The sequence below is a fragment of the Coturnix japonica genome, chromosome 1 (genome assembly GCF_001577835.2).
Source record: "Coturnix japonica isolate 7356 chromosome 1, Coturnix japonica 2.1, whole genome shotgun sequence".
In the NCBI taxonomy this organism is placed as follows: domain Eukaryota; kingdom Metazoa; phylum Chordata; class Aves; order Galliformes; family Phasianidae; genus Coturnix; species Coturnix japonica.
The window spans coordinates 150,583,324-150,599,767 of record NC_029516.1 but is presented as its reverse complement, the minus strand read 5'-3'; the positions used below and the strand labels follow the sequence as shown (position 1 = coordinate 150,599,767).

The following is a 16,444-nucleotide window of genomic DNA, read 5'->3' as shown; positions in this document are numbered from 1 at the left end:
GGCCATTCCTGTTCAATGTTTTTACAAATGACATGGATGCAGGAGTTGGATGCATCCTCACCAAGATGACCAGTGATGCTGTACCGAAAGATGCTGTTGTCTCCCAAGACAATTATAAGGCATTGCAGAGAGATTTAGATAGGTCAGACCACTGGGCCATCACCAATGCCATGACGTTTAATGAAGGTAAATGTCAGTCTCTGCACCTGGGACAGAGCAATGTTAGACACAGGTACAGACTGGAAGACATATGTCTGGAAGGCAGCCCTGCAGAAAGAATCTGAGACTGCTGGTGACAGCAGGCTCAGCATGAGCCAGCAGTGTGCCCTGGCAGCCAAGTGGGCTCTGTAATATGGAAAAGATGCTAAGGTCCTTTAGAGAGCATCTAGAAGATGGTGACAAAGCTGGTAAAGAACTAGGGGGTTTGTCCTACAAAAAGAAACTGAGGACAGGTGGTCCTCAGTCTGGAGAAAAGAAGGCCAAGAAGTGATCTCATTGCTCTGTGCAATTCCCTGAGGAGAGGTAGTAGAGAGGGAGGTGCCAGGCTCTGCTCTGGAGAAACTATGGCAGGAAACTGTGGGAATGGCACAAATCTGTGCCAGGGAGCTTCAGACTGGGTATTAAAAAAAAATTATTTACTGTGAGAGTCATCAAAAACTAGAACTGGCTTCTGAAAGAGGCAGTTGATGTCCCATGCTTGGCCTCAGTCAAGAGACATTTGAACAATGCTTGATTCACATGCTTTAACTTTTGGTTAGACTCAAAAAGGGCAGGTTGACCAGATGATATTTGCAGGTCCCTTCCAAGTGAACTACTGTATTCTATAAAGAATACTAATTCACCAGTCAAGATACAGTTCAAGTAACAAGCAATACATAACATACTATAAATTCCAAATCATAATTCATATACTCCCTCCGTAACTATGGTGACAGCACATTAGGAAAGGAGTAATAATTCTTTTACAAAGCATTTTGGAATTATCCTTAATGAATATTGTTTTCTTATGCTAGAGTAGGGATATTGGAAGAGTACAAGAATACACATAGCTGAGCTGCGAGCAGTAGCAACTGACTCTCATAGTCAACACAATACATGAAAAAGATGGCTGTATGGAAAGATGACTGCCTTTCTACAAACTGAGTGGAAAAAAAAGGAAAAAAATAACATGCAAAAGTAACTGATAAACCCAGAAAATAAGGTGTTTGTGTGGGTGTATATATATGTCCATAAACACACAAACACATTATATATATACATAAATATATATAATCTCTCTCTATATGTATACACACACATACATGAACAACAATTGCATTAAAATTTTGAAGAATTAGCTGTGTCCTCCACCCTACCACAGTTTTCCTGTACTTACTTGGTAGATTAAAAATGGATGAAATTATTGGCTCATTTCCTGTCTTACCCCTCAAAAACTTTGTAATATATTCATAAACATACCTGACCAAGGGAGGACATCTCCATCTGCATTTGACTGCTATGTATAAAGAAACAAATGTGAATATGTAATTTATTTTGTAGAAACTCGAAGAATTGAACAAATACTTTTGTTTTTGTATTTAAAAAAAAGGTAGATAAACACACTTTACTGTAGATTCCTGAAATTCTAAAGCTGTTGCTGGTTCCATGGGATACAGATTCACATCACTGCTTTCAGAAATATCCATGCTTAATCTGTAAGGTTTGAAATAAAAACATTGCACTGGGGTATAGCGTTGGTAATCATTATGTTCAGTATTCAGTTTCAAACAAATGGATATATAAAATATTTTTACTCGTGGTATCAACCTGCTCTATTTTATTTCTTATAAAAGTGTCGCCATCTTGGTCAAACCACTATTAATATCTGCAAAGTATCACTCTGAGCAATGACTTGTATCAAAACAAAGGGACCTGTTTACTACAAAGTCATGTCATCATATACAATACTGAAGGTATCTACATTCAACCTCTAGCATCCTGTGTTTAAACAAGATCCAAAACCCTGTTTAAATATCTAAATTTAATTTACAATGCATGAAAATAAAGCAGACCAGCAACAAACTCCTCATAGCCAACAATTTGAAATAAAGCAAAGAATACAGGAAAGAGAGTGAAGGAAGTATCTGAAAATACTGGTAATGATTGAGCCTGATATCCTTTTCCATTCCTGAACTGAATTGCTGTTAATGTGCACAGAAGATGTGCAGAACATTAAACTGTACAGTCATTGTGGTCCTATTTCACAAGTTAAATAGTCATGTTTGTAAATGAAAACAACAGTAGTAGATATATTCTATATGGAGCTCTAATCAGTGTGTGCTAGGTATGCTCCAGCATCACCTACTGTTTCAGCCCATTGCTGCAAGCAATGATTAGGCATCCACAAGACAGAGAATGCAAAAATCAAGCTTCATTTGATATGTACTAGGCACCCAGGAGTCTGTTAGCATAAAACAAACAGACAATTGAATGGCCTGTTTAGCACTTGACAAAGCAAAAATAAATACATGCATGAGATATTTGTAGTCATCTTTAAAAGCCATATTTCATATACTATTGTACTATTGAAAGCACATCTGAACATGCATGGAGAAATCGAGATTGTCTGTATTTCACTGCCTTTTGAAATTTCCTATGCAAAAAATAAATGTAGGAAATGTCAAGGCATTATCTGACAAAAAACAAAGTAACAAATTTTATAAAGGCTAAGAGATTTTTTACTGTCACATTCCCACAAACCAGACAATTTTTCAATCTTATCTGCAACACTTCTCCTGAAAACTAATAAGTTTCAGATGAGATACAGAAGCAACAGAATTTTATCTCACAGAAACCGCAGGACTGTTTCCAATTTAGATGATTTCTTTTTGTTAACTATTTAGTACTCAGTTCAAGAATTCAGGTATTCTCTGCATGATTTAAAATAAAGCCAGATAATTCCTTCGCCAGAAAAACTAACAAGAGTTTACTTCAGTCCTAAAAAGCAGAAAAATATGCTAAGTGAAAAAGGCAATATCAAAACAGACTTTGAAGCTACAGAACAGTGTAGTCATAAGAAGAAATGGCTACATGAACTGGCCAAGGAAGGAGAAACAAAGACTTTTTAGACTGGGGATTATAAGGAGGTGTCCATTCTTCAGAGAATTATAGCTATAAAAAAGCTACATCATAAAAGCAAGGATGAAAAATTAGTTTCTTAGTTTTAAAATGAGCTTAATTTTTGAAAGGGATCACACAACAGAAAGCAATAGCAAGCACAGGGACAGAAGTAACTGCAACACTCATCAGTTCTTTCAAGCAGGACAAGTTTAATTTTCTTTTATATACTTGATCCTTTGTTATTTACAGACCCAGAGTAATTCCACCTGACCTCAGCCACTTAAAAGACGCATGTAAATTATACAGCCTTGCCTTCCATAGCCAGGAGAAATACCATCACTAGTAGCCTATTCCTTTTTCTCTTTTTTACTTTAGAGGAAGACTACCAGAACTTCATCACTACCTCAAGTACCTTGTTTATGCATCCCAGTAAGATGGGATGAAACAGAGACAGAAAACCTTCCCCAGTTCCAACACAATGCCTTAAGTATTAAGAAGAGGAGTTTGTACAGACTAGAAGAGATATGACTATTCTACAGGAAACTCAATGAAAGTTATAAATACATAAGACACCTGCTATTTTAAGCATACCTGTTGGGATCTTGTAATAAATCTACCGCTTCTCTTAGTTGTTCTATCATTGCTATATCAATAGTTTGTTCTTCTGACAAATTTATTCTATAATAGAAAACAAAAGCATTCAAAAAAAAAAAAAAAAAAAAAAAAAAGAGGTAGAACAGCAATTATCAGGGGTTGTCTCATTTTCAATTTGTGAACTCTACCTTCTAACTAAGCATGCAGTTAATACAGCGGGAAGGTAAAAACAGCCTCTGTGCAAATTAGCAAGTGCTAAATTTATGTAAAGAGTGACTTCAGAAAAAATCACCAGCACTCTGCCTCTAACAAAACTTTCTAAACGAATACACACTTACATAAACAAACATGATGAACTAAGAAACTAAGATCATTGCATGTCCATTAAACAGACCGACTTCAAAAGCTGACTCCTACTAACCACATTCACCACATGTATTATTACAAAACGTGATGATTCTTTTGAACAGACCACAGCATGCTTTCTTCTGCTTTTCAAGATTTGATTTGTTTTTGGTTGCTTTCTTTTTAATGTATTAAAAAAAAAATCATCTGATATTTCTGCCAACTTTGGGAACATGCTTATTTTTCTCTCTTTAGGACTCCACTGTTCTGAAGTGAGAACTTCACAGTGCACTGTCACGCTAGATCTGTCTTACTTATGAACACTCATCATTGACTGATGTTCACTTACACTGCACTTGAACTACTACCTATGAACCATTGACTGCTTCAGGGCTAAGTTTATGACAAAATAAGAAAAAAGATTTTGGAAAGAAATGCTGTGCTTTAGATTTTACTGCACATCAAAATACCTGATTTAAAAACCTGGGCTCTACATTGGTTAAAAAATGCCAAATTACAGCTTTATTAGCACATATACATTAGTTGTAAGCTAAGACCCACTTTCTTTAACATATAGCACACCACATTCACACACAGAAAGCTGCACTGGTGTATGCTTTTAAGTCTACAAAACTATGAACTGAGAAGAAAACACCGGTTTTGATCATCTAAAAAATGATACAGTGAATTACTTACAGACAAAGAAATACTTACATTTCTTCTGTTTGCCATTGTGCGTCCTCTTCAATTCTCAGTAATTCATCACACTCTGCTGCTCTGCTCTGTAAGCAGACAAAGAGATATTAAGAACTGAACTTTGCAATTAAGTGAGTAGATAAGTTTTCCTTTCAGACTAAGCACTGACCTATTTTATTTAACAGTTTAGGGTGGCTAGTTGAAGCAATCCAACACTTCTGCTTCACACTTCGCTCTATTCCCTTTTAAGATACTCATTACATGATCTTATTTTCATTGTTGAGATTTTATTGAGGTCAACAGCTCTTACCCTCCTTTAACTGTTAAAACAAAGTCAAGTAGCATGAGAATTCTTCATTCTATGTCCCAGATTTCATTTGTGCCTTACTTGTGCATGCCAACAATGATTCAATTCATTACAACTCTAGCTCTCAGCTTATTTGCTCTCCTCCCACAAACAGCTATACTTACAGGGCAAGGAAATTCCAAATATACAAACTAACAATTACCTATTTAATCCCTAACTATTAATAGGATATATCCATAACTATTAATAGGATTCCTACTTGATAATTTTAACAGCTCTGTTTAAAAAAAAATCAATCAATCAATCAAAGCAAAACTGACACGTTACAATTCAAATCGGTTGGCCCGATATTTATGATGCGATGTAGGAATAAATCACAGCCTCCACTGTCCTATTTGTAACTGTGAAATGCCATGTATTAGAAAATTAAAGTTCCTTATTTATGATTTCATTTACATTTTTAACAGGAAAGAAATTTTGAAAATTTCTCTTTCTTGGATGAAGTACTGAAGTAATTCAGCTGTCACTAATGACAGCAGCTCTCTGAGTAGAAGTGTATTATACTAGTGGAGAATAAACAGCAGAGAACAAGCCTATCCTTTTTTTGTGTCATGGGCTTGGCACATCTGTCGCATCACCCTGTACCAATAAACACTATCCAATTCTGCCAGATGTGTCACTGAGGGGTATACCAGCTCCTTTAACATTCCCCAAGGATGACACAATTTCCAGTAACAATCCTTAGCAGAACAAATAAAGCCATTCTTCTCATTGTTGGTTTTTTTTTTCAAGTTACTAATACAGAAACGAAGCATATGATTTTTCCCATAAGATTTGTGCATTAAAAAAACTAAGAACTTTTCTAGAAGGCAAATCTCAGCCTCTGGCATATTTATATAGATACTACCTTACAGTATATATAGATACTTCTTCTGCACTACCTCTGGTACTGATTTAACACGTGGTTTTGTTAACCAGAAATACATTTTCAGAAGTCTCAAAATGCAGTAAATATAAACCAAAGAATACAACTGACTCAAATCTGCAAATGGAAAATGTCCAGAGCTCAAAATCCACTGGGAAAATAATAATAATAATAATAATAATAATAATAATAATAATAATAATAATAATAATAATAATAATAATAATAATAATAATAATAATAAATGATGCACTTATCTGTTCAAGTCATCAGCTACTGCTTTCAACCACCATAATATTAAGAAGATAACACAGAAAAATCCAAGAGCTTGCTCTAGCAATACTGTCATACTGCCATTTAATACATTAACCTCTTTTACTGAACCTACACATTACTACACATTATTTTATATAATACTACCTGATTACGTGACAGAGGCTATTCCCAAGCGAATAGTATTTGCTAAGGAAAATCAAGATGACGAATGGACATGAACAAGCAAATAACAAGCACACACAGACTATAATCTGTCAACTTCTGATGTCTGTACTTCTACATTTGTCAGGAAAAGATGCAAGTATTCTAATGCCCTTCTATCTAGTTCATTCACTTCAAATGTGTACCAATGTGTTAACCTTTTTCCAGCAAGTTTTTAGAAAATAAATCAGTAAAGAACAAGCCAATGAAAGGTAACTCATTATGTCCTAAATATTCAGCATAAATATTTCTCAGTCAGTGAAATTCTAGGCAATAAATCATTTGTCACCTTAAAGGCTGCTGAGTTCAGATCTGTACTTGTAATAGAAATAATAAGCAACATGTATGTACTGAGTAAATAAAGTTTCCTGATAACTAACAGGATGCATGTCTTCAGAAACCACAGCAGTGACAAGGGTGTTTGTTTCTTTGTCATGTTAATGCTATGCCTCTGTTCTTTACACATTCAAATGTCTGCAGTTCCCCACTCCTGATTGCTCTATACTTAGGAAATGGTGAAAATATTTTCTGCCACTAAGAACAGAACATAAACTTACCTTGATATAGCTCATAAATTCTGTACTAAGAGCATCTGATTCATCGAACCGGATTCCCGTTTCTCTTGATTTATCATTGACAATCAAGTGAGAAGATCCCTGATGGAATTCCACTAAAAACAATAATAAAAGAAGACAAAATTATTTCTGGTTCAGCTGAAAATTTGTTACTTGTGAGAACTCTATAATTATGTGCTCAAAACCAAACAAGTTCGAGTTTAATCTCAAACCATGTTAAAAAAACCTCAAAAAAGTTCAGACTCTTGCCTTCAAGGGAATTACGCCAATTCATTGCGAAGTTTTAATAAATCAATATCCTTTGCTCAATACATAGATCAAAAACAGCACAACAAGCACTGACCGCATCAGTCATGTCTCAGCTGCTGACGAGCAGTTTTTACGCAACTTAGAAATTATGATGCTGTAACAAACACCCAAAACTCTAAGTCAGAATGACTCAGCCTTGCAAACAAGACAAATCCACTGTTTAATTACACTGTTTTTAGGTCTATATATATCTTTAATCCTCTTGCTTGAAACAGTTTGATCCCATAATTTACTTTCTCATGTGGGATGATAAACTCTGCAGGATGCAAGTCTTACTATGTGAGTTGCATATTACAACATTCTTATGAGAATTTCAACTGAAATTCATTTAATCTAGCACGAAACATTCATGAAGTGCTGATCTCCTATTTATGTGGTTTCCAGTTCACTGACATTATCCTGCAATTTATCATTAGTATGTGCAGATCATAGGAACCATCTTTTATCAGCACATAGATAACATGAATGAAGGTGTAACATCACTAAAATATAGATATAACTACACACACAGTTACTCCACTTTTATATACTGCTAATTCAGAATCTGAGTAAGTTACGTAAAGTTATTAGACATTGAGATTACTGACTTGGAAGCATGGTCACTCCACTTTTATACATTGCTAATTCAGAATCTGAGCTGGTTAAGTAAAGTTATTAGACGCTGAGATTACTGACTTTGAAGCGTGGTTTAAAATCATGGAACGATTTGTGTTGGAAGGGACCTTTAAGATCACCTAGCTCCAACCCCCCTGCTACTGGCAGGGACACCTCCCCCTAGATCAGACTGACTCACTTTTCTTCCTCTAGTGAGAAACAGAATTTATTAACCCTTGAGACAAGATGTAAGAAGTTGATTGGAACCATCACAGAAAACGATGATACTCAGTATAAGTAAATAAGTAAACTATAAGTAAGACATTTTTCTGTTTTAACTGACTGCATAAGCATACCTGAAAGCCTCTTGGATAAGAAGGCATTTACTACAAAGAAATTAATTATAAAACTTCTTAATGATTGATTATAATATCAGCAAGAAAAATCAACTTAAGCTACTTATCCAGAATGAAATCAAACACTGAATATCCCAGTGAAAAACAGTGGTAATGATGAAGGTTCAAAGTTAAAGTTCATGTTTTTAGACTGAAAGACTAATCAGTACTCGCTGTGCTGTGACACTTTCAGACTCCATTTACAGTCTTATACAGACTTATCAACAAAAATTTCCTGTTTTTAACTTCCACTGTTTTAACATTCCAACCTTTTCTTGAGTTAGCATGGTGACCTGAATCTTCCTTTACAACCTGATCTTCTTCCACAATGTCTGACATTGGAACATTAAAGCTGATAGTATCTTCATCAGACGGCTAAGAATAAATCAGAGAAATAACAGTTTCATATTAAATCCAAGACTAACAAAAATGCACGCTTTCGCTAAAAAGCTATCAACTTCAGGAAGTGTAATAATGGCAAAATAGTTTGTAAGCCTCTTTGAATGGACTGCATGTTCATACAGTGATGTAAAGACTTGCCCAAATAATTAGCGACGACTGTGTTTATCTCTGTTTCTGTATTTAACAGAGTATAGCTGGATTCACTTTCTATGTGCTTTGGCAGCAATTGCAAATTCAGTATCTAAGCTTGATTCTTTCCAAACAAGTGTCAAAAGCAACAGACTTTTCCTCAAAGGAGGAGAAAAACACATGAAAATTACTGCAGTTATAATATATATGTTTTTAAGTAGGAAGAGGCCTCGTTTTTCATACTCAAGTCAGACCACAAATTCTTTTAGTTATATGTTTTAGGCAGATCATCACTGAACTTCAAATTAATTACTTATTTCTAATTACCAACTCCAACTGCTCATTTGAGTACCTAAGAAATTACTTTCCAGGAATTAGCGCTCTGTTCAGCTGAGTAGAGCCTCAGAAAGAAATTCTAGGAAACGTGTAGCTGTAACTGCTAAGTACAACACACTACTCTCAGGAAGTCAACCTTTTTCTTTGCCCAGTCACACAGAAAAACCTCAGTAAAAATTCTGAAGGCTTATTTCCAGCACTGCCTAACTGCCAGAGCATGGAAATACACAGCATGGATGCATATGAAGATCTGCAAAGATTCTGAAGCTCCTGCTCTCCAGTAAGCTACCATAACCACAACACCACAGAAAATATCAGGACTGGGAAAACTCTACTTCCCACATGAGAAATTCAGAAATCAGAGAGGAAACTAGTAAGAAGGAGCCAGATGTATAGCATTTATATAGCATTTTTTTGTTTGGACAGAGTAGACAGCATTCTGGTTTGGACTCTATTTTCTAGATTATCACTTAAAACTGGCCAGAAATTGTACTGAATTTTCTCTATTGTTGTTAGCAATTTGTGATTAAGTATCTCACTGCTATCTCCCAAATACGCAGATACAAAACTGGAAAAAAATTCCCGGTCTTCTTTTATCTTTGCTTTAAACTTCTGTAAGTGAGAAACTCGTGCAGTGGACATGGTTGTACAGTTTTCACAGCTAAAAACATAGCTACACATTTTAAGAAATAAGAGTGTGGAGGAAGGGGCAGCTTACCTCTGTTGCTGACAAACGCTTATCACCATTGTCACTACCAACACCTGAATCTGAGTCCTTTTTACTTGGGTAGAGGTCATCAATGCTAGATGTGAACAGAAAACAACAGAAAGCTATCAGAGCATGTACAGTTAGAATTCCATCCCATTTTCACTTGCAGAAAAATTCCAACAATTATCAATGTCAGTGAAGAAATCACAGAATCCTCTGAGTTGGAAGGGATCTCTGAAGGATATCTAAACCTATTCTCCTACAGCAAACAGGAACACCACCACGAGATTAGTTTGCCAACGGCTTGATCCAGCCTCACACTCAAATTCTCCAGGGACAGGACATCAATCACATCACTGGGCAACCTGTTCCGGTGACTCCCCCACCCACACAGTAAAAGATTTTTCCTTACAGCCAACCTAAGTCTATCCTCTTTAACCCTGAAGCCATTTCCCAGGTCTTTTTTGGCAGGGCTGCACTCGATCCTTTCCCTAGTTTGTATTGGTAGCAACAGATGCCTTGAGCCAGGTGCAAGATTTTGCAATTGAATTTGTTGAACCTCACGAGATTCACCCAGGCCCACTGCTCAAGCCTCTCCAGGTCCCTCTGGATGACACCTTGTCCCTCTGGTGTGTTGACTGCATCACACTGCTTGGTGTCATCTGCAAACTTGCTGAAGGTGCACTCGGCCCCACTGTCAATGTCACTGATTAAGACATTAAAGAATATTGCTCCCAGCACTGACTCCTGGAGGACACTGCCCATCTCTGATCTCCATCCAGACATTCAGCCGTTGACCGCCACTCTCTGGACTTGATCCTGCTGCCAGTTCTTTGTCCATCGAACAGTCCACCCATCCAATCCATATATCTCCAATTAGGAAGGCTGAATGTTGTCAAGTGCCATGTCAAAGACCTTACTGAACTAGAGATAGATGATATCGGTGGCTTTACCCTTGTCCATTGACACAGTGACAGCACTGTAAAAAGCCTGTAGGTTGGTCAAGCAGCATTTACCCTTGGTGAAGTCATGCTGGTTCTCCGGTATCACCTCCCTGCATTTCATGTGCAGCTTCCAGGAGGATCTCCTCCATGATCTTTCCTGACAGAGGTGAGACTGACAGATCAATAGCTCCCAGAGTCATCCTTTTTCCCTTCTTAAAAATGAATGCAATGTTGCCTTTTTTTCAGTCACCACCAGGGACTTTGCCTGATTGCCACGACTTTTCAAATATGATGGGGAATGGCTTAGCAACTACATCTGCTAATTCCCTCAGAACTCTAGAATGCATTTCATCAGGACCCATAAACTAGCTCAGTATGGATACAAACCACACATCTTCAGCCTGCTAGTAGTAAAGTAAGATGACAGAATGATTGTTTGCTTCATCCTGAAAAGGATTAATGAAAACAACTGAATAATCCATCCTAAAGGTTATTGCTTTTGTCTGTGCAATGGACAAAAATATTTCACTATTAGTCAAGTAGCACAGGAGTCTGACTGATATAATTAAGCCATGTCACAGAAAAACTAAACTAGCTGAACTCAAACTGGAGTCAACTAATTTAAAAGTAACCATCCTGGAGTCAACTAATTTAAAAGTAACCACTGATGCATTAAAAACGAACTGTTAACTCCCTGGAGCTTGGAGTAATTATTAACATAGAAACCTCCTTTTGAGGCTTTAAAATAGATTATGAAATTTAATATTTTCAGAAAATGGCTAAAATAATTGCAACTGCCATTTCTTCAGGCTTTTTTTTTTTTTTTTTTTTTTTTGTTTTAATCACCTAATATGACCTCTTCTCATTTTAAAGTCCACCAACACATGCAGTACACTCATCAGTGAACTATATTTTTTCCTTTACTTCCTTTTCATTTGCAGTTCTGAAAGCTGTAAACCTAAATTCAGATTAACACAGCAATTTTGAAAAGCACTTTAATATGAACAAGGTAACTGATTCAGCTTAATCTCCAATTATCTATTATCAGTAAACTCAAAAGACATTCAATAGCCATCTGGATGTGAACCTCAGCAACCTGTTCTTGCTTGGGCCAGGGTGGGCAGGCAGATACAGAGGGGAAGGGTGAGGTGTTAGATTACGCGAATCTATGGTATTCTGTGACTTTTATTAGTGCTGTGGAAATCTTAACCACGTTGGGGTGAAACTACAGCATAGGAAGTTCCGCACAAATGTGCGGAAGAACTTCTTTACAGTGAGGGTGACGGAGCACTGGAACAGGCTGCCCAGGGAGGTGGTGGAGTCTCCTTCTCTGGAGATATTCAAGACCCGCCTGGACACCTACCTGTGTGATGTGGTGTAGGGAGCCTGCTTTGGCAGGGGGGTTGGACTCGATGATCTCTAGAGGTCCCTTCCAACCCCTACAATTCTGTGATTCTGTGATTCTGTGTTTTTCCTTTTGAAGTTTGAAATAATTCTCTAAAGCAAAGCATTGTATTTTCCAACTGAACACAACATATACACGTTCAAGTAATTAACTGAATAAAATATATCATAAGAAAGATAAAGATTAAATGGTAAGAGTACATCCTCAAGCATCTGTTTTAGATTTAGTACTTACTCTGTGATAGAACACTGGACTGCTACTTATCAGCTGGTATCCTCTCTGTACTAGCCCTTTACCAGATGACTGACAGAGAGACTCCAAAACAGCTGGCAAAGAAAGACCTGGCTACTAATTGCTTTCCAATTAGCTACGAAGATTCCCATAAAAATGATCTCTTTCCCTATCTATAACTGATCTAAGAAATTAAAGACACTGTCTTTCATTTTGCCAAATAAATTAATAATAAAATTTAATTTCAGATCAAAAGAATATTAAGACCCACTCAATTCCCTTTGCTAGATGAATTATATTAGATGTTATGAGGAATTTATTTACCCAGAAGTGAGTGAGGCACTGGCACAGCTGCCCAGAGAAGCTGTGGGTGCCTCATGCCTGGAGACCTTCAAGGCCAGGTTGGATGGGGCTCTGGGCAGCCTGAGCTGCTGCGTGGTAACTCTACACACTGTAGGAAGGGGGGGGGGGGGGTTTAGAATTAGATGGCTCTTAAGATCCCTTCTAACTCAAGACATTCTGGAAAGCCTAACAGAATAATGAAAGTCTGATAACACATAAATCACAAAGCAAGAAGTAAATTTCTTTTTAGTATGTCAATAGGTTTACAGTGAAGTTCCAACACTACCCTCTTAATTACTTTCAATATATTCCAGTGGTATACTTGTAGGAGGTTAAATTTAAGCAAAGGCTTACTTCCAAGCTCTTTTCTAATGTGCTGCTGACTTTAATCAGAATCGATTGTTAAAAGTACTTCATTTTATTTTAAATCCTTATAAGGATTTCACAAGAATAAAATAAAGCAAAAGAAAGTTCTGCTTGGAAAAGAACTGTCTAAATGGAACCTAAACAGCAAAAACTGTAGAAGCTAAAGATAAAACCATTTTTCACTTTGTTCCAAGACAATAAATATTACATGCGAAAAGTAAGTTTGATCTTTATTCGTACCTTTCTTCCACAGGTTGCGGCAAATGTGGCTGTTCTATGGCATTAAGATATAGTGAGTCTGCTGTTTTAATCTGGCAGGCCTGTACAGTCAGATATTTGAATATATGCACCTTTCCCTTTGTACAAATCTGTTGGGAAAAAAAGATTTATAGGTTTATGTGTAGAAAAAAGTAAATGTATTCCAAAATTCGCTTAGTGTAAAACTACTTGAAAACCAACTCATAAGGTCACAATAATGTAAAGGAAAACAGATTTTATTTTTAAATAAATGATTAAGAACAACTTCAATAAACGAATCAATTGAGTGTACCAGTATGGATACTCTAAGAGAGAAAATAGCAAAATAATGTATTTTATCTTGCAACATCCAAACTCTTTCATAAAGGATTATGATTAATAAAACATATTTTACATACAACAACCTTCTTTTTCAAAATTATACACACTTAAAGTTTCAGGTGGAGATAGGAACAACAAAATGAACAGGCAGATAACAACAGATAACTTCTAAAATAGCATTGGTTCAAGTACTGTACAGACACACAGAATATAGGACACTTTGTCTTATTTATATATCCACAACTAATGTCTGTCATTACTTGAGTTTAGACACCTGCCATTGCAGAAGACGACACTTTATAGACTTTCTCATCCACCCAACGTTAAGGCACAATTCAAATGACAAATGTTACTCACTTGTGCTGGTGGAGATTGCAAAGGATTGTTCTCAAGCAGTAGTACTTGTAACTGTGTCATTTTTCTAAAACAAATGGGAATCACAAGCACCTTATTGCAGGAAAAGTCGAACTTCACCAAGGGAAGCTGTACTAGTTCTAAAAGCAACAGAAAAGACAAAAGATATTCTATCTGTACTGATTTTTGGTCACAAAATAATATTCCTAAATAATCATTTTTCTTTGTGTCATCAGAAAAGAAAAAGAAGGACTATTATTTCTCACATAATAAAATATAGGACATATAGGACTCTTTCCTTCCCCCTTCTTAAAAAATACAAATTCTGACAGGATTTTTTTGTTTTCCTGTACAGAACAGAGGAAAAGAATGATAATGATACACAAGTGACAATAGATTTTAAAATACTTTGAATCAGCTGACAGTTATCTGCATTCACAGGTAAGCATCTCTGCAGCTTAAGATACCTAGAATCATTCAGATAGTTAATTAAAATCTTTAACATTATTGTCTCCAGTCACACAGTGAACTCAAATGGAAAACACTCCAACACAAGGTAGTTATTTTTTATTATTACTTACTCACATGACTAAAGAAGACTTTCAAAGTACCAAAAATCCTAATGTCTTTATTATAGATCTTTTCATAACTCATACCTTGGGGTAAAACTTCGAGGTAATTTCTTCTGACATTCAGTTCTTTTAAAGATTTCAGCAGGCCTATCTGTTGTGGCAAAGTTGTGATTTCATTGCAGCTGACATCCTACAGCAAAAGAAAGAGAAATAATGAACCTCTGTCTCCAAAGTGAGAAATTGTAGCTAATATGTTATTACCAGTTTAACATGTTGTTAAACATAAAACACACGACTATCTGCTGCCTGCCTTCAGCGGGCAAGACAAGATGTGTGAGAAAATATTTACACATTATTCACAACCCAGAGCAAATATTTATTTAGTTTTGAAAATGTTGTAAATCTGTACAAACATTCAGAACAGATTAAGATGTTCAACACCTTTTTGCTCATGTGAGTATTTCAGCAACACAATTATATAAACTGAAATGTGTTTGGATGATGTATAAAACTGTCATTGTGTGAATTTGAGTTTTAAAAAGATTCTTCTAGAGAAAATATGTAAGCAAAATTTAAAAGTAAATAGAAAACAGTAATACCCTTCTGTAATAATGCTCAGAAAAGGCTTGTATTTGATCAAATAGTAAGCCACACTAAAATAGGGCAGGTCTTGCTTGTTATTACAAGGTATTTAACACATTATTGTAAAAGCTTATTCTTACAGATGTCTATTCTAGACAGGTTCTAAGCAGGTCTGATTTTGATGGCTAAATTCACCTGGTTTAAGAGCCTTGGAACCTATGTTCATTTAAGCATTTCCAAAGGAATAACTGCTGTAAAGTTGAGCTAAGCTTAGAACGTTGAATGTTGCAAAACAAGTGGGCATTATTTTAAGGAAATGTTTCCTATACACTAGCATTACTGTGAAGTATGATATTTTTGTGATATTATCACTATTGAGTTATCAAAACTGCCATTAATTAATTCTAAAAAAATAAAAATCAACTTATCAGTTTAAGTCAGCCTAAAACAAGATAGTTATCACATATTAGCTATCACTTGTACTGCCAAACTGTCTAAACTCAGTATGAAATCAGAAGGGCATTGAAACCTGTGGTTAAATGCCAAGTAATCTGTCAGTTTCAGTCACATTCCTTTCTGAATAGAAATTAGATAAAGCCCTCCATCATACGAGAGCCAAGTGGGGTAATGCCAAATTTTCCCAAAGAGTTTAAGGGTAAAATCCTTAAATATCTCTTTCAGAGGGATCATGAACATTCTTGATTGCGTCAGACAATGAATTTACATGGCACATGGGAGCTCTTCAATGACAGAATTCCTAAAAGTCAGCCAGACTTCCAAGTCATTTCCTTGAAGATGGCTGCTTTAAAACTAGTGAAAAGCAATACATTAACTCTGTACCTTCAGTTCTAAAAGTGAGTTAATAAAAACCAACAGTAATAGCAAGATCTGATCTGGCAATGACACTCTTTTTATCAGAGATGTTTCTTTCCATAATTTCACTGTTGCCAAAACTTCCTTCCCTCGTCAAAACAGAGTCAGGAAATTTTAGCTTTTACACAAGGAAATTAAAAACACCAGTTAATGAGTGCCTCTTTCACTATAACTATGGGGCTGTTAATTGCAATGTTCCCAAATCATTTATTTTTAAAGCTTTGCTGTCCTATTTTCAATTTACAAACTTTAAATGAGTTTCTAATTAGATACTCATTTTTAGAGCAAAAAAGAAAATGAAATT

General features: G+C 35.9%; 1 protein-coding gene across 12 annotated transcripts in view; it reads right to left on the bottom strand.

Annotated features, from left to right (window-relative positions):
* Nucleotides 1-16,444, bottom strand: part of LRCH1 (leucine rich repeats and calponin homology domain containing 1) — a 101,570-nt gene that overhangs the window by 32,887 nt on the left and 52,239 nt on the right. For 6 of the 12 annotated variants that reach the window (XR_001552654.2, XR_001552655.2, XR_001552660.2 and 3 more), the window contains exons 4-13: nucleotides 14,770-14,875; nucleotides 14,117-14,253; nucleotides 13,421-13,548; nucleotides 9,902-9,986; nucleotides 8,586-8,691; nucleotides 7,001-7,113; nucleotides 4,753-4,820; nucleotides 3,691-3,777; nucleotides 1,603-1,692; nucleotides 1,459-1,495 (exon numbers count right to left, since the gene is read on the bottom strand). Coding sequence is in view for 3 of the 12 variants with exons in the window: in XM_015851781.2 (XP_015707267.1) it covers nucleotides 1,459-1,495; nucleotides 1,603-1,692; nucleotides 3,691-3,777; nucleotides 4,753-4,820; nucleotides 7,001-7,113; nucleotides 8,586-8,691; nucleotides 9,902-9,986; nucleotides 13,421-13,548; nucleotides 14,117-14,253; nucleotides 14,770-14,875 (957 nt within the window). In the remaining 9 variants the exon portion in view is untranslated. The remainder of the gene's footprint in view (nucleotides 1-1,458; nucleotides 1,496-1,602; nucleotides 1,693-3,690; nucleotides 3,778-4,752; nucleotides 4,821-7,000; nucleotides 7,114-8,585; nucleotides 8,692-9,901; nucleotides 9,987-13,420; nucleotides 13,549-14,116; nucleotides 14,254-14,769; nucleotides 14,876-16,444) is intronic. The other 6 variants (XR_001552656.2, XR_001552659.2, XR_001552657.2 and 3 more) reach the window with 6 other exon arrangements.